Source organism: Gorilla gorilla, chromosome 11 (assembly GCF_029281585.2).
Source record: "Gorilla gorilla gorilla isolate KB3781 chromosome 11, NHGRI_mGorGor1-v2.1_pri, whole genome shotgun sequence".
NCBI classification, from domain to species: Eukaryota; Metazoa; Chordata; class Mammalia; order Primates; family Hominidae; genus Gorilla; species Gorilla gorilla.
In genome coordinates this window covers 39,965,978-39,984,773 of record NC_073235.2, presented here as the reverse complement: position 1 = coordinate 39,984,773, position 18,796 = coordinate 39,965,978, and the positions used below count along the sequence as shown (strand labels likewise).

At 34.9% G+C, this 18,796-nt stretch overlaps 1 protein-coding gene across 1 annotated transcript in view; it reads right to left on the bottom strand.

Annotated features, from left to right (window-relative positions):
- Positions 1–18,796, bottom strand: part of THSD7B (thrombospondin type 1 domain containing 7B) — a 913,367-nt gene that overhangs the window by 217,717 nt on the left and 676,854 nt on the right. The window contains exon 15 of the mRNA XM_019021646.4: positions 11,074–11,252. Coding sequence (XP_018877191.3) covers positions 11,074–11,252 — 179 coding nt within the window. The remainder of the gene's footprint in view (positions 1–11,073; positions 11,253–18,796) is intronic.

Sequence of the window (18,796 nt, the reverse complement as noted above, 5' to 3'; positions counted from 1 at the left end):
TCAGGATGCTGCACAATTTAAAACTTATGGATTTTTTATTTCTGGAATTTTTCTTTTAACATTGAATGCAGGTAATTGAATCCATGGAAAGCAAAACTGCAGACAAAGGCAGATTACTATGTATAATTTCATTAAAGAATCTCTGGTGACTTGCAAAGTAAGTTGAAAGACAAGTTTAATTAACAGACACCGTATTTGATACCAATCAGTTGATTTACATGATCAACCTGAGGACATGAAACTTTCATACTCTTTATGAGACAGCCTGGATGAGGGCTGATGAGGAGATAGAAAGACAGAAGTGGCTCCTTCCTTCTGACTCCTCAGCAGTTTACCTGAGCATGGTTATTTGAGCATGTCTCTGGCTCAGAAAAGTGTTATTGGGGAGGGGTCATAAAATGTTTTTAAAACTATACCATGTAGTTTGTATGTTATCTCAAAGGCAACAAGAAGCTTTGAAAATGTTTAAGGCATATCAGACTTATGAGGTAGAAAATTAAGGTTTCTTTACGAAGAACAGATTGAAGAGGAGGGGAGGAGGGAAGGAGATAAGAGACAGAGGAAACATAATGGTTATGATGGTTATTTTGGAGTGCAGTGAGCAGAGTCCAGTGGGAAGGTAGTGCTTGTGTACTTTTGCCATTTGGGACAAGATATATGACTCAGGACTCGGCAGCAGTTACTGATATGCTGTGATGAGAAGTGTTGAGATAAACATTTACTGCACCCACATGGCTTTTATTTTTCAGGGTGTCAGGTCATATGTTAAGTCATTATCTAAAATTATCTACTATCTGTATTTACGAAGACCTGTGATAGTTTACAAGTTAAGATGAAATGCCAATTGCTTACTGAAATTGAATATCTACATATCCTATGATCTAGCAATTCTACTCTTAGGCATGTACTGAATAGAAATGCATACATATGTGTCTATTATTAAAAGACTTATACAAGAATGGTCATAGTGTTATTTGTAATAGCCCCAGACTGGAAATAACCGAAATGCCCATCAACAATAAAATGAAAAAATATGGTATATACAATAAAATAATGAAGTATATACAATGAAATAAGGCACTAAAAGTCAACAAAATATTGCTACATGTAACATCATGAATAATAATATTAAGTAGAAAAAGGTAGACGTGAAAGAGTACATAATGCAAAATTCCACTTACGTAAAGTTGTTTTCCTCAGTGATAAAACTAATCTATTATGTTAAAAATCTGAATAGTAGTTATATTTGGTGAGAGGAAGGTGGCTGTGAAGGATTTAGGAAACAGAGGGGTCATCTGATATATTGATGATATGTTACTTCCTGACCTGGGTAGTAAGTGAGAGAGAATGTTTACTTTGTGAAAAATCATAGAGTTGTGTACCTAATGATTTGTGTGCCTTTCTGTCTGCACTCCTTCTTATAAATATACAAAAAGGGCCAAAGAATTACACATTCATGGGAAGTTATTTAAAAGTTATATTACTTTTTGTCATTAGGGAAAAAATGCTATGCCAAATAAGGTGTTTAGGAATAAAATAAAACAGACTGCTTCCATACAGGAAGCAGTGACAACAGCTTTTACTATTCATCTGAGCTGAATCATTACAATGAAAATATTTGAATCCAAATGCTCCAGGAGATAAATGCAAAAAGAGGAGCAATCTGCATAATTTATTTCTAAAAGGCAATATAATATAAATAAAAGTAAACTGATGTGGAAACAGATATTATATGTTAGAGACCAAGGAAAAATGTTCATACTTAACATCTATCAAGTACTTACCGTGTATCAAGCAACAAGATAAGAAGTTTATATTCACTCTTTAGCTTATTTAATAATCATAATAAGCTTATGAGATAGTTGTCACAATTATACTCATTGACCAGATTATGAAATGGAGACTCAGAAAAGTTCAATTTGGAAAGAGAACTGATTGAGTCTTAACCACTTAATATACCAGTGGGTGACACTGGACAAGCTATTACATCCTCAAACCTTAGTTTCCTCTTCTGTAAAATGGAAGGGTCCTCACAGATTTGCTTTGGGTATGGTATCATGCAGACAAGGAGTGATTACTTTCATTGTTTGAATTAGAAAGGGTAGGCTAAGTCAACTGCAGAGAAAAGTTTTTCCATGGCTGACTTCAGAAGAAATGATGGCTTCACTGGGCAAGAATCTTAACCCTGGTAGTATTCACAAACCTGCCTGATCAGAAGAACCAGCAAAAATAAACCATTTTTGTTTTAACAAATACACGTTCCTTAATCCACTCTAAGTGTACTGAACTACAGATTCCAGAGCAGATGCCTGGAAAGCTGTTTTTGTAACAGTCTCCTCCCAATCCCAGTGATTTTTCCATTCTTATGACCAACAATGTTATGATCAATAAACTCCAGATTTCAAAAGACCTAGATAGGTTCCTCAGAGAGATTATTATTTTTATCTTGAATCTTTTTTTTTTTTTCTTTAAAGACAGAGTCTCACTCTGTCACCTAAGCTGGAGTGCAGTGGTGCGATCTCAGCTAATTGCAACCTCCACTTCCTGGGTTCAAGCAATTCTCCTGCCTCAGCCTTCCAGGCAGCTGGGATTATGGCACCTATCACCACGCCTAGCTAATTTTTGTATTTTTAGTAGAGATGGGGTTTCACCATGTTGGCCAGGCTGGTCTCGAACTCCTGACCTCAAGTGATCTGCCTGTTTGGCCTCTCAAAGTGCTAGGATTACAGGCTTGAGCCACCACACTGGATCTTTTTATCTTGAATCTTAAGTCATGTAGAAAAAAATAAACTCATGTTTTAACAAATGTTTTTCTGCAGGAACCTGTGACAATACATAGGTCACTTGCTTTCTGTCACTTTATCTTAATATTGGAATAAAGCTTTAAAAAAATCTAAAGAATGGGAGACTTAGCATGCAATTTAGAATCTTACTCTCAAATGATATTAGGAAATTTCTTTTTCAGATTTTTTTTTTAAAAAGATACTGTACTCCCATCGGTTTGGATTTAATTTTCAAACTAGTATAAGAGGTCCTTAAAAAGTTCATGGAAAATGTGTATGGTGAAAAAAGGACACATAGATTTCAAAATTTTTTGCACCAAAATCAACTCATATGAACTTGTTACAACATGTCTGGACAGGATCTAGTTTGATGCAGTAAGAAAGATAAGATAACAGTTTGAAAAGAGTCCCTGTCAGAGCAACATGAATTCTGCTAAAACTAGAGCAAGAACAAAAATCAAATTTATGGGAAAGCTTGGGTACAAGAATGGTGTAATCATTGATCTTTATGAAAAGCTTATGGAGACAGTGCACCAAATAAAAGCAGTTTACAAAAAGATAACTCATTTTAAGAAGGTATTAGACACTGTTGAAGATGAAGCCCAAAGGGACAGACTATGCACATCAATTTTTGAGGAAAAATTTTATATTGGTATTGCCTGAATTGAAAATGACTGATGATTAACAGCATACACAATAGCCAATACTATAGATGTCTCAACTACTGCAGAATTATGAAATTCTGACTGAAAACGAATTAAATTTGAGCAAGCTTTCCACTTGATGGGTGCCAAAACTGTTGCATCCAGATTAGCTGCAAGACAAAAGCAGGAAGTTTTAAAAAGTGGGATCCAGATCCTGATGCATTTTTTGAAAGAACTGTAACAGGAGATGAAACATGGCTTCATCAGTACTATCCTGAAGACAAAGCACAATCAAAGCAATGGCTACCAAGAGAAGGAAGTGGTCCAGTCAAAGTAAAAGCAGACCAGTCAAAAGCAGAGGTCATAAAAATAGTTTTTTGGAATGCTCAAGGCATTTTGCTTGTTGACTTTCTGGAGGTTCAAAGAATGATCACATCCACTTATTGTGAGAGTGTTTCGTGAAAGGTAATAAAAACTTTAGCAGAAAGACCCCTGGGAAACCTTCACCAGAGATTCCTTCTTTATCACAACAATGCTCCTTCTTATTCCTTTCATCAAACAAGAGCAAATTTGTGAGTTTTTCATAGGAAATTATTAGGCATCCACTTACAGTCCTGATTTGGTTCTTCTAACTTTTTGTTTGTTTGTTTCCTAATCTTAAAAAGATCTTGAAAGGGCACCCATTTTTCTTTAGTTAATAATGTAAAAAATGACTGATTGCATTGACATGGTTAAATTCCCAGAACCTTCATTTATTTAGGGGTGGACTAAATGGCTAGTATCATCACTTACAGAAGTGTCTTGACCTGGATGGAGCTTATGTTGAGAAAGTTTATCTTTTGTATTTTTATCTGTTAATTCCATTTTTCCACAAACTTTTTAAAGTCCTCTGGTACATTTAGTATAAAAAATGTACACACATAAAGTCAGATTCTTATCCTTTCAATGCCGGAAAGGAGGGGAGAGCTTTTCACTCTTTATTTAAAGCATAAATGACAGACTGATTCAGAGAAAATTTGAAAAGCAGGTTGTAATGTTTTTCTAGAAAACTACTTGGGAGCTTCTACTTGAAGCACTTGGTTAAGAAGACAGTTTTGCAAAATTACAAACAGATGATTTGATTTTCCTGTTGCAGCTAATGCTATCTAATATTTCAGGGCTTTAGGAGTTAAGGGATTAGGGATAATATGAGATGTGGGAGGACAGTGAAAGACTTCCAGTGGCAAAATTAGACAGAATTTGCCAGCTTCACAATTTTATAGCTGTCTCCAGCCAATCCTGACAACCCTGCCCAAGGGCAGCCTTAGGGACATTTGACAAGCCAGCCTAGAAGAGAACATTCTAGAGGTGCATAGCAAATACCTTGAAGAACAGCTAAAACTGAGTTTGGATGCATGCAGAGTAGCAATAACCAGTATGAAAAAATATAGTAAAATGTAAGACTACATGGACAACAGATACAGGAAAATTGCTTCTCATGATTGATTCTGACAGCTCGCAAGAATAACGATCAAAGATTCAAAAGATTTAACAAGCCTGAGGGGGTAGTACTTTGCAATGATCTACAATAGGGTGTGTGTGGATACAAATGTTGGGGGAGATGAATCTCTTGAGGAGAAAAAAAAACAATTTTTCTTGGAAATGGCGACAGGGCAAGAACAAAAAAGAAAAATTGCCTCTCCTCTAAGCTCCATTCAGCTCAATTAGTGCAATGCCACAACTTGAGAGCACAGAGTCGGGGCTAGCTGACCAGCATAAAGGATACAAATGGAAGAACACCAGCTTATATAAGGCATTTTATGCCACCTCCAAGATAGGGTATATGCCTGGGCTTTGGGATTATTACTATGCAGAGAGAGGTAAAATATTTTAGGGGTTTTGTCTTCTAAATTAAATCCTCCCAAATAGCCCTGAGGAATAAATCACTCTGCAGCCCTTAATTATACGGCATATGATGTTTCACATTTAAAACAAGTTCTTATCCAAGGTAAAACCACCAACCTCCCCTCCGCATGTAAGAACAGTACACCTGAATGTGCTCAATCATGGATCAGTTTGGGCTGCCTTCCATATGGATACCCAGGAAGATGACTTCTTGCTCCAGTAAAGTCTGGGGCTCCTGCCAAAGTTCTACGTCCAAAGTGAGCAGCAGTCTGCCAGGAATGATCAGGCCTAGGTCAGGATCAGAGAGTTGGGCTGGTTGAAAAGATGCAAGAGGCCAACACTGATAAAACCAAATTAAATCTGAAGCATAGCCATATATTTCTGGGTAAACAAATATTGTAATAGAATGGCAGTTATCCTATTTTCACATCCCAACATGCTGCTAATATAGTTAATAAAGCAGTATCAGAATGAGCATAAGCTACTTCTCCATAGAAATTTTTCTCATCCCAAAGTCATCTTCATCCTAAAATATATTTGTATATCTTTGGAAACAAGAAATTCTTAAAAACATCATTACCCTGCTATGAAAAATAAAATTTATTACATTATTCATTTCCAAATTTAGAATACCTCTCTTTGGGGAGAAGACACACCTTTAAAATAGCAGTTGTTTCTAGAGAACACATATATTTAATTTATATACTCTCATTCAGTTGCAAACATAATAAAAATGATTTCAAAATGCATTTAAATAGCATGTACTTATAAAAAGCACAGGTAATTAATCTTGATACGAAATTTTTATTCCAACAAACTGAACATGTGCTTTGCAATTAATAAACAAAATATATAGCTTTCTGGAACTCTGTTGGTTTCCACCATGTGAAGAACTCATAAAGGGAAATGTAAGTCCAACAGGGCTTTAATGTCCTCATATTTAATCTTCTATTAGGCAACATTTAAAAAAAATGTAGCAAAAAATGTACAGTGCAAGTGCACTTAAATCTACTCAACGCATTAGAGACTGTGAAAAATTAAAATATATTAGATATTTCAATATGCAAAGCAGAGTCAAGGGCATTAGCCAACTAACCTGATAATACAATAAACTATTTAGAAGATGTTTTATGCCTTGATAAGAGCTTTGGACAAGCTGCATGCTCAAAGTATTTAGCATCACAAATATACTTAGCAGAAAGCTACTTGAGTATTGCTGTCATTTAGGCACTTCTAGAGAAAGAGCTATCATGGTGATAGGTTTTGGTTTAAAAAGGAGGCTTTTATGAAGGATGATAAATATTGATTTCACTAACAGATTCAGATCAACTTATGAGGAGCATGTGTACATAATAGCAATCTTCCCATTTACATTGTTGTGTTAGATTGCAATGGGGAATGAAACACCCAAGATGTCCCAGGAAAATTTTGAAAGACTTTTTGGGCAATAATAATTTGGGGATTCTGATCTCTTTCCTCTAGAAGAGCTCACATTTTTGAGAATTCTAATGACAAATCACAGCATAAGAGACAAGAGTTCTAATATATTTGTTTATTTCTGTGGAACTAGGCACCACTCATCCAGAGAGAAGGCTACATTTTCAAATGAGCCTTCCAGTGAATACAATTTGACAACCCACAAGATAATGTACAGGGACTGGAATGAGTTGCAAAAGTAGAAAGACAGCCCTTGCCCTCAAAAAGACCTCATATTCTAAAGAGAAGCAGTGTAGGAGAATGAATAAGTATATGCAGATATACTGACATTTACATAAACACATACACACATCAAAATTCAATATTTTTATGAACAGTATGTTAGGTTCAATCTGACACATAATGTATCCTCCTCATGCCCAAATAGTAAAGATGTGTTCCTCTCTTAATGTTATAATTTGGTTACTTTTTCTTAAAGCTCTTACTTATGGGTAAAAATGCAATAGGGTATTAATCTGGTTCCAAAAATAGGAAAGTAAATCGAAAACTGAAACAAATTGGACAGGAGATGAATAACCTAAAGCTAGCAGTAAAATTGAACTTTATAAAAAAGCCTCAGTAGGTATAACTCTAAATATACTATATGCCTAGCCTAGAGAAACAAATAGTGGCCTCCTGTAAAGAATTGCCATAAATAATAGAAGCTGGGGAATATTTTTTAAACATGAAAATTGCTGACAACCCAATTTATTGTCAAATGAATTAAGAAAATATGAATAACATCAAACAAAGCTCTATGTACAGTATAATATACACATGGGATTCTACTATACATAAGAACAAATGTATAATGAAGTCACCACAGAGATCTTTCCACAAACATACTTACACACACACACACATAGATAGATAGATAGATAGATAGATAGACAGACAGACAGACAGACAGACAGATAGATAGAATGGCTCTGAAGAGAATTTCTTTTAAATTTAGGATTTTTCACTATATTATTTGCCCTTGCCATTCAAAAACTTATGAGTGAGAGAAAGGACTTATTACTTATTGTCCTGATCAATTAACTCATGGTAAGATATAAAGTATGTGTGGAGAAAAGTGATTCCTTATACACATTTGGTGCAAATGTAAACTAGTAAAGCCATTATGGAAAATTATATGGCAGTTCCGCAAAAAACTAAAAATAACATTATATGATCCAGCAATCCCATTGCTGGGCATTTACTACAAAAATTTGAAATCAGTATGTTGAAGAGATGTCTGCACTCCCATACTCATTACAGCACTATTTACAACAGCCAAGTTATGGAATCAACCTAAGTGTACATCAATAGATGAGTGGATGAAGAAAATGTGATATAGATACACAATGGGATACTATTCAACCTTAAAAAGAAACTCTGCTATTTGAGACTACATGGATGCAACTGGAAAACCTTATGATAAGTGAAATAATCCAGGCACAAAAAGAAAAATACTGCATGTTTTCACTTACATGTGGAATCCAAAACTATCAAGTTTATAGAAACACTGAGTAGAATGGCGGTTATCAGAGGCTGGAAGTGGAGGGAAGGGGGATGATGCTCAAAGGGCACAAAATCTCAGGAGAAATACATTTTATTTTCAATTGAGATATATTGCATAGCATGGTAAATGTAGTTAATAATAGTGTATTGTACATTTCAAAATTGCTAAGAAAGTAAATTTCAAGCTGGGTGCAGTAGCTCATGCCTGTAATCCCAGCACTTTGGGAGGCCGAGGCGGGCAGAGCACGAGGTCAGGAGATTGCGACCATCCTGGCTAACACAGTGAAACCCTGTCTCTACTAAAAATACAAAAAATTAGCTGGGCGTGGTGGCAGACGCCTGTAGCCCCAGCTACATGGGAGGCTGAGGCAGGAGAATGGCATGAACCCGGTAGGCAGAGCTTGCAGTGAGCTGAGATCATGCCACTGCACTCCAGCTTGGGAGACAGAGTGAGACTCTGTCTCAAAAAAAAAAAGTAAATTTCAAATGTTCTCAGCAGAGAAAAAAAGTATTTGAGGTAATGGGTATGTTAACTAGCCTGATTTAATTTTTCCACACTGTATTCATAAATTACACATCATTTTGTACCCCTCATATTGTCAACTTACAATAAATAAACTTTTTTTAAGATATAACATATGGATTGGGGTGAGGTTCTTAATTTAGCCACATACATACCTGATATCTGAAATCTCTTTATAACAAACTAAAAGCCAAACTAAATTATATTTCTGATCATTATACAGGGTTCTTTTTTGAGCATCAAGAAAAACCAAAGAGAAAATGTCTTTGGAAGGCTGCTATTCTCTTCTGGAACTCAAAAGTTAGAAATACCCTCTACAGACAGACCTACCTTTACCTATTGAATTTATGTAATTATTCTTGAACTTTGATTTAATTTCTAGTTTGTACAACTTCCCAAGGGTATAAGTGCTATATGTTAATGAATTGTTTAGAACAAGTTTCCTTTAAGTCACAACAGGCACCCAAATACTGTCATGTCATCCCTTTACAAAATGAGTTATTTTTATCTTATTCTTACTCTCAAATGTTATAGACATGTCTATACATTTGCCTACACATACTGAGAATAAAGTCTTAAAGTCAGAGTTCAAATAAAATCCTTTTATTCCCTTGATAATTTCCTAGTTCATAAAATTAGCATATTAAAATGAGTGTTTAACACTAGTGTTATAAAGGCTTAGCTTTCATTGATGGTTCTGAGGAAGATACAAAAAGAATTATCATACATTATTTATAACTATAAGTGCTTAGTAGTTCTTTTCATTTTAAATGCCCAGAAAATTCTCCCAGGGATGGGCAAATAGTCTTCATACAGAGTATTTCCCTAAAAGTCTCCCTCCTGAACATAAACCTGCATTATTTCTTTCTTTGTAAGGATTATCTCTTCAGACTATCTCTGCTTTAATTATTTCCCTCCAGTTTTCATTAATCATATGTTATTCTCCTGTCACCAAAATCTTGAGGTGTTTTTTTTTCAACTTTTACATTGATTTTATAATCCTCTGCTTTGTTTTCCCTAAAAGGTTCATATCTTATTTAAGAGAATAAACTATGGTCATTATTTTACCACATAACCTTAAAAATCAAGACTAGCATAATAACTATGCTCTGTTTCAGAACGTAAACATATCTTGTTGAATTTTTTTTTAATTTCAGTGAGTTATATGTCTTTTATAAAAACTTAGAAAAAAATAGCTAAAGAGATTGGTCTTGAATTGATACATGATATTCAAGTCTGAGCAGTACTAAAAATGCTATTATAATTAAGAAAGGACATATGAGATTTTCCTTACATTAAACAGCATGTATAGAGGTTGAATGGAATTGAGAGGGTAGAAATTCATATACTAGAATTAGTAATAGAAGCATGTGTAGCTATTCTGTTAAGTTTCCCAATGACAGAGGATCTACCAACTCATATGAGACACACTTCACCTGTCTAAAAATAAAAAAAACTTTTAATCAAAATCATCTTGTACTCAATCTAGTCAACTGATTAATGTAATATCAGTCGTAATCTAATAATCAGTACACAATCATGGGAGAAATTTGAGTTCTTTATTATAATTCTTAATGAAATCTTAGACTCTGTTATATATACAAAGGCAACTGAAATACTCTAATCAACTTTGATTGCTTAGGATGGCAATTTCATTAGACATGTATATGGAAAGGGATCTATCATGGTTTTATTTATGAAAATATCTATGATTTTTGAGAAAGCAGGTAGAGAAGTAGTTCAAAAGAGATTTATAGAGTTCTGGAAGATTTGGCAAGATTGAGAATGAAAAACATTAGGATAAAGTGTTAGGTGAAACAAAAATAGAACACCATTTTTGGACTTGATGGATAAGACCACTAATCATATTGCCATGACATAAGTGATACTCTCCCAACATTATTACTTATATTTAAATATATGTATATATTTAGACATATATATATATACACAGATATATATATATCCAACTTTTAAAATATCAAAATTACAGCTTAAGATTATTTTAAAATCAATTTGATTTGATTTTGTAAATATTATTACTACTAAGGATACCAAGTTTGTCTCAGCATTATTCAGGTGTGAGCAAAGCTTCAATTACTAATTCTATTATTTTAATTTTGGCCCTCTTAATCCTTCTTCTGAGATTGTGATAACTTTTAATGAGCTCCTTGTAATAAGAGAATGACTTCAATTTCAATGGGAAATAATAATGAGGATAGCTTTTTTAGCTTTTTATTTGTTGCTTCATGCACTTTACCTGATTCTTGAGATCCAGTTTGGGACATGGTCGTCCTCCATTGTAAGGTTTTTCTTTTAGCCATTTGGATCGAATTCTCACTCCAATTCCACAAGATGAACTGCAAGACCCCCAACTAGACCAATCGCTTAACTTGCAATCAAATGGGCAGGGAATGACACATTTTTCTTGAATGTAACCTGACAGAAAAAGATTTAAGAGAAGAAAGTCTGATTAAAATGTACTGATCAAATTCACTTTCTATTTCCATGATCACAGTTTGGATTTTTTCAACAATATTGCTGTAGTGGCTTCAATAATTTTGTTCTCAGATAAACAGACCAAAATTTTAAGAAATAAATATGACATCTGCATTCAAATTTGTGTCACTCTGTTTACTTTGTAGGCAATTTTGGGATGAAAGGAACAGGAAAAAGTACACAGTTAGTTCTCGTTTCTGGTAAGAAGGAATGAGGTAGCTCAGGGCTAAAGATGGAGCCATCTCCCCTCACTGGGCCTTGTGTTTCCCTCCTACGATTCACTGTCTAGAAGAGGGATTATAAAAGAGTCCATCCTTCTTACGGGTCTATGATCTGCAAGGCTTTCACTTAAAAAGATGTTGATTCTGTAATGTGACTTGGGGATGGGAAGAGGACAGACAGTGGACCACACATTAGGAAGAGTGGGATATTATTGAAAGAAGACAGTAGAAGAATAGCAAAAAGTTGTATAATGAGATATTGCACTGAAATCAAGAGATGTGGGTTGAAGTACAGCTTTAGAAGTTCTAGCTCTACTTGGCCTTGCTTGTGTCTTTAGCCCACTTCTTGCAACAGTCTTTCTCTGGATAATCTCACTGTTTTAACTATCACCTCTAATAATCACTACCAAATATATACTTCTAATGTAGATCTCTCTACTAAATTCTATAACATCTACTGAACCACTCTAATTTGATGCCTGATTTACTAAAAATTCAACATGTCTAAAACTGAGGCCATCAATTTCCTAAAAAATTATACTTCTCTTGTGTTCCTTTCCCGATTAACTGCAACATCATCTGGTTCCTGTATCCTATTGTACATGCCTGTATAATCTCTTCTGCTTGAGTGTGGGAAGGAACTGTGAATGTGACAGAATGTCCCTCCCATTATTAGTTTGTGGTATATGGCAAAGGTGAAGGGAATTTACAGATATGATTAATATGCCACATCAGTTGATCAGTTTGAGATATACTGGGTGGGCCTGGCTTAACTGGGTGAAAAGCCTTAAAAGAGGACTGGGTCCTTTTGTGTAGAGAGAGAGAGATTCTCCTGCTGGCCTTGAAAAAGAAAATAGCCATGCTATGAAATGCTGATGGCATGGTCACATGACAGGAAACTGCAAGCAGCCTCTAGAATCTGAGGGCAGCCCCTTGCTGTCAGCGAGCAGAACACAGGGCCTTCAGGCCCACAGGTGCATGGGGATAAATTCTGCCAAAAACATGAGGGAGTTCAGAAGAGGAGCTTTCCCCAGCCAAGCCTCTGCTGAGATCTCAACCCTAGCCTACACCTTGATTTTAACCAAGTGAAGCCCTCAAGCAGAGAATCCAGAGAAGCTGTGTCTGAATTTCTGCCCCATGCAAACTGTGAGATAATAAAGGTTGTCTTGAGATGTGAAGTCTGTGGTATTTTTTTATGCAACAATGGAAAAGCTAAGAAGTTATCCAAAATAAATATCTCCAGTTATCTTAGACCCGCCTTCATCATTCTACACAAACATTAAAGTGTGTCACAAATCCTTATATTAAAACAAATAAATAAGCTCCCTATTCCACAACTCCTTTGTCAGGCCCTAGTTCAAGATCTCACCATTTCTGGCCCAGAATAATGCCATATTCTCTCCACAAGCCTGCCTTTCTTTTTCTTAATTGTTCTGTTTTGGTATCTGTCAATTACTTTGAGGGGGAAAAAAGAAGATCATTTTCTAAAATACAAAATAACTTTTATTACTCCTTTTTTGAAACCTCTGCTAACTCCCCATTGCCTTTATAATAAAAAGTCAACACACTTTACAAAAATAAAACAAACAAACAAAAATTCTTTATAAAAGACTCTAAACAATGGTTTTCAACCTTGTCTGTAAAATCTAAGTCCATTCCCCAGGACAAACCATAGACCAATTCTACCTGATTCTCAGAGGATGGGACCCAGGAAAGGGTAGTTTTTGTTGTTGTTGTTGTTGTTGTTTTGAGACGGAGTCTCGCTCTGTCGCCCAGGCTGGAGTGTAGTGGCGCAATCTCGGCTCACTGCAAGCTCTGACTCCCGGGTTCACGCCATTCTCCGGCCTCAGCCTCCCGAGTAGCTGGGACTACAGGCGCCTGCCACCGCTCCCGGCTAATTTTTTTTGTATTTTTAGTAGAGACGGGGTTTCACCGTGTTAGCCAATCTCCTGACCTCGTGATCTGCCCGCCTCGGCCTCCCGAAGTGCTGGGATTACACGCGTGAGCCACGGCGGCCGGCCAGGAAAGGGTAGTTTTTAAACACATTCAGATGATTCTGAGGACTGCCTACGAAACTTATTGTTCCCTCCACCCTCCCGTCTCTTCTATCTTAAATTCTGTCTACACAGACTACTCCATCTTCTCCACGAGCCTTTGCTCGTGCAAAAATGAGTTATTTTCCTAACCAGCTTAGCCTCCCTGCTTCATTACTTTAACCACTCTCTTGCCAATTTGGTTGATGGCCTCGTCCCAGTGTTCTGCCATCCCAGGCTGGAAAAACTTCAGACTTAGTTTGGTCCAATTGTCTTCCTTTTCTGTTCTTAAAACAGGGCTGCCAAGCAGAGATGAAGAAAATGCTGATACCACACTGGAGACACTTTAATGCGTACTCTATCTTCAACCAGTTTCTCACACTGCTTGGTCATTCTGAGTTTTCTTCTCACTCTGATTCCACAGACAGCTCTTTCAAGCCTCCACCTATTTTCAAACTTCTAAGACCTCACATCTTCCTCACATCTTCCTTTACAGAAAAAAATAGCAAGAAATGGATGAGACTCCTTCAGTTTCCTATGAATGTGTCTGTATGCATTCTCATATTTTTTTCTTCTCTCTTCATATTAACATGAAAAAAGTGTCCATTTGCTGCATTTTCCTATATAAGGAACATTGTTCATTTCCACCTGATTTCTCCCCTGGTCTACAGGCTCTTTCAGAACCTTGTTTCCTTGATTCTCTTTCTCTTTCTTTCTCTCTCTCCATTTCATATTTATGTTTCTTTCAGATTAATATTAGAATGAATTTAAATCCCCCTAATACTAGTCATTGACAAGAGAGAATACACTAAAATCTAAGAGTCATCAGAAAAGATCCTTCTGGAATTGAAAAAAAAAAAATGCTCCAATAGACACTCCTAAAAGACTAATCCTCTAACATAATTTTAATTTTACAGTCATTTCTAAGGAGTTTTGATTACTAATTCACTATTAGATACACAGTAAAAGCTAAATAAAGGATTAAAAAGGAGCCACAACATTACTTCATTTTATAGAGAAACTGAGTCATAAAATGCTTTCATTTGCTACCAAATAGAAAGAGGAAAACTAGAAATTAGGTGGGATTAACTCTCGTGGCATGCATACTTCACATATGCAAATCTGAAATTCCAGGAGGTTTCAGATAAACTTTAAATGTTTGAATGTCTATGTAGACCCTATGTTAAAGCAGAATTTGAAGTAGATGCCCTTTTAATTGAGATTTTAAATCATTCTCATCTACACTTGCATACTGAAGGATTTTAATTAGCAAGCCTGTAGCAATACTTTTTTTTTTCTTTCCCTATGATAAGAAGTAAACCCAGAGGATCTCTATGAAAGTCAAGGTTATAAATTCAATGAGTATAAAATAATTTTGAAATTCAACAGGACTAAGCAACAGTGACATTTATTTTTCAGGAAAATTATTTTCATGCCAGAGTATACCCCAAAGGAAAATTCATAGTGAGGAATATTAATACTTGCATATTCTTATACCTATCTCATATTCGAATGGATAAGTTTTACCCACACACTTGACACTTATAGTTTTTGGCAACAGAATATGATCAAATGTGACTATGTACAAGGTTGACCTGCCACATAAATATTCTAATTTCTAACTACAGAAGTCCCACTAATGTTTAAGAAACTCATTTCCATAAAATATACCACAGAATCTCTGTTCCCATCTACATAATATTTCACGGCAACACTCACACATCTAAACCTAATTGCTACCAAAAAAGCAGTTTTTTCTACCAAAAAGTATTTTACACTACAGTTTATATGCAGAATACATTGCTTGGACCATCTTATTACTTGGCCTAGGGATACTTTAGTGTTCTATTTTAGTTATCAGTATACAGATAGAATTAGGGGTGAAGTAGTCATTACAGAATTATCAGTAGAGAATACACCAAACTTTGTAATTTTGTAAACCATATTCATTATACATAGTAGATGCTCAAAAAAATATCCTATTACAGATAAAGATGGACTGAATAGGATGCATTAATACTATCCCTATCGATGTTACAACCAGTGGTATTTATTTAATGATCTACCAAATAGAATTGAAGCCCAGAGACTTGGAATGAAAGGACTTTTCAGTCTATATTTCTAATCCCCAAAGACTGAAGCCTTTGAGTTAGCATAACGGATGTATGTGTAAGCACAGTTCTCCGAATAAGGTGGACTCATTAATACAACCTCTCCCAGAATATTACCTTATTTGCATTTTTTCCCTTCAACAGTCAAGTACAAACATGTTTTTCTCCCGTTAAGATCTAGTTTTGAAGGACATAAAAGTAGGAAATATTGATTATATTAATCCTGAGAAAATAACCTAGATTAATTTACTTATATTTTCCTGCTATATAAAATAATAGCCAACATCTCACTGGACAGCTTATGTTCTATCTGCTGACACTGTGCTCGAATAATGAAACATAGTACCAAAAAGGAAACAGATTTTTTTTTTTCAATACTAAACAAGCTAAGATCCGGGAGAATCTTGTGAGTTAAAATAGCATGTTGTGATTTTCTCAATATTTAAAAACCTGCTTTTTAAACTTTATTTAATGTTTTTTCCTTTTTCAACTTTTATGGATACATAATAGTTGTATATATTTATGGGGTACATGTGATATTTTGATACAAGCATGCAATGTGTAATGATCAAATCAGGGTAACTGGGCTATCCATCACCTCAAACACGTATCTTTTCTTTGTATTGGGAACATTACAACTCTTATACTTTTTTTGAAATGTACAATAATTATTGTTATCTATAGTTGCCCTATTGTGCTATTGAATGCTAGATCTTATTCTTTCTATCTAACTGTATTTTTGTACCCATTAATCAACCTGTCTTTCTTCTTCCCTCCCTACTACCCTTTCCAGCCTCTGGAACCACCATCCTCTTCACTTCTTCCATGAGATCCATATTGTTTTTCAAATCTCCCACATATGAGTAAGAACACACAATATTTGTCTTTCTGTGTCTGGCTTATTTCATGTAACATAACCTCCTCTATTTCCATCCATATTGCTGCAAATGATAGGATGTCAATTTCATTCTCTTCATGGACAAATAATATTCCATTGTGTATATACATATTTTCTTTATCCAGCCATCTGTTGATGGGCACTTAGGTTGATTCCATATCTTGGCTACTGTGATTACTGCTGCAATAAACATTGCAGTGCTGATACTTTGATATATTGATTCCCTTTCTTTTCATTACACACCCAGCAGTGAAATTGCTGAATCATATGGCAGTTCCATTTTTAGTCTTTTGAGAAATCTCCATACTGTTTTTCATAGTGGCTGTACTAATTTGCATTCCTACCAACTGTGTACAAGCATTCTTCTTTTTCCATATCCTCACTAGAGTTTGTTAGTTTCTACCTTTTTGATAATAGCCATTTTAACTGGGGTGATATAATATCTCATTGTGGTTTTGATTTGCATTTCCCCTGATGATTAGTGGTGTTGAGTATTATTTTATACATCTGTTGGCCATTTGTATGTCTTCTTTTAAAAAATGTCTATTCAGATGTTTTGCCTATTTTTCAATTGGATTATTTGTTTTTGCTATTGGAGTTCCTTATATATTCTGGTTATTAATCCCTTATTGAATGAATAGTTTGCAAATATTTTCTCTCGTTCTGTAGGTTGTCTCTTCATTTTGTTGAGTGTTTCCTTTACTGTGCAGAAACTTTTTAGCTGGATGTGATCCCATTTGTCCATTTTTGCCTTTGTTGCCTATGCTTTTGAGGTCTCATTCAAGAAATCTGTGAACAGACCAATGTCCTGGAGCATTTTCCCAAAGTTTTCTTTTAGTAGTTTTATAGTTTCAGGTCCTATATTTAAGTCTTTAATTGATTTGATTTTTGTAAATGGTGAGGGATAGAGGTCTAGTTTCATTCTTCTGCACATGGATATCCAGTTTTCTAGCTTATATAGTTTAGTACTATGAGAATATAATTGTTTTTCTATTTATCTAGTAAAAATGCACTATACTAAGAAGTATCCAATGACTTCAATCAGATTACTTTAAAGGGCATATTTGTTTGGGAAAGGTGGAGAAAAAATTGCAAAAGTTATTTTAACCTTAGTCCAAGAAAGACAATTTGAGAAGTTAGATCAATACTTTGCCATTGTTATGAAGAAAGGAACTGACAGTGTTAAACGCTTACTTAAAATCTCAATCCGTCAGCATGTGAAAATGTAAATCAAATGCAATAGAGTTACCAGCTTGCCTTGGTGAATGTATACATTTTCTTGGAAATACCATTCATAAAAAGAAGTTGCATACTCTCATAAAGGTCTTGTTTAGGTCTCTGTGAGGCCTGAGACATGATAGTTAAAAAGTGCCTAGGTTATTATCTCTCCTTTTTAGAATTCTGAATTATTAAGAGATGGTTTTGAAAGTACTGTCTACTAGTAGAAAATATCTTACTGCTTTTTATAAAACTCCATCAGCGTAGACAAAATGATGTTAAATATTATAAATGATGCTAATGTACTGCAAACAAAATATCTCATTTAGACCCACAATATGATAACTGAAATGTAGCTGATTTAGAAGTCACAAAATGTTCAAACAATTAATTGACAAAAAAGTTTTACTGGATTCCTCAAAACTCAATGTTTTGTAGCACAAAAACTTATTAAATTTTATTACATCCACCAGGAAAATCATTTCAGTGTCAGCCAGTTTCCTTAATTAAAATATAATTCACTAATTCACTGGTGTACTGTATTTTGGATGTAGATGAGCTATTCAAGATCATCTAGGAAAAGACTTCATTTTATAGTCAGAAGTAGAACGGGAAATCAAACTCAGACTTGGTTGATATAGTTCACCATCAAGTAGAAAAAAATAATTACTATGGCCCAGAATGTTCTCTTTAGTAAAGGATTGACAAGATAGAGAATCAACCCTGCCCTTGATCTAATTAATTCATATTTGGGAAGAGATAATTCTTATAAATGAGGAAAAAATGTGGTATGTAATCAAGTACATATGTTGTATGATACAAATAATGTATACAAATTCTATGACAAATTGAGATAACGTGAATATATTATGGTTTTAATTTTCTAAGAGATTCTTGTGAAAAGTATTTATCTTGGTACACACAGGATTTGGCTAATGGCTTGACTGGGTTCACTTGCCACAACTAAATGTATCAGTGTCAACCTAATCAAGCAGCCAAATCC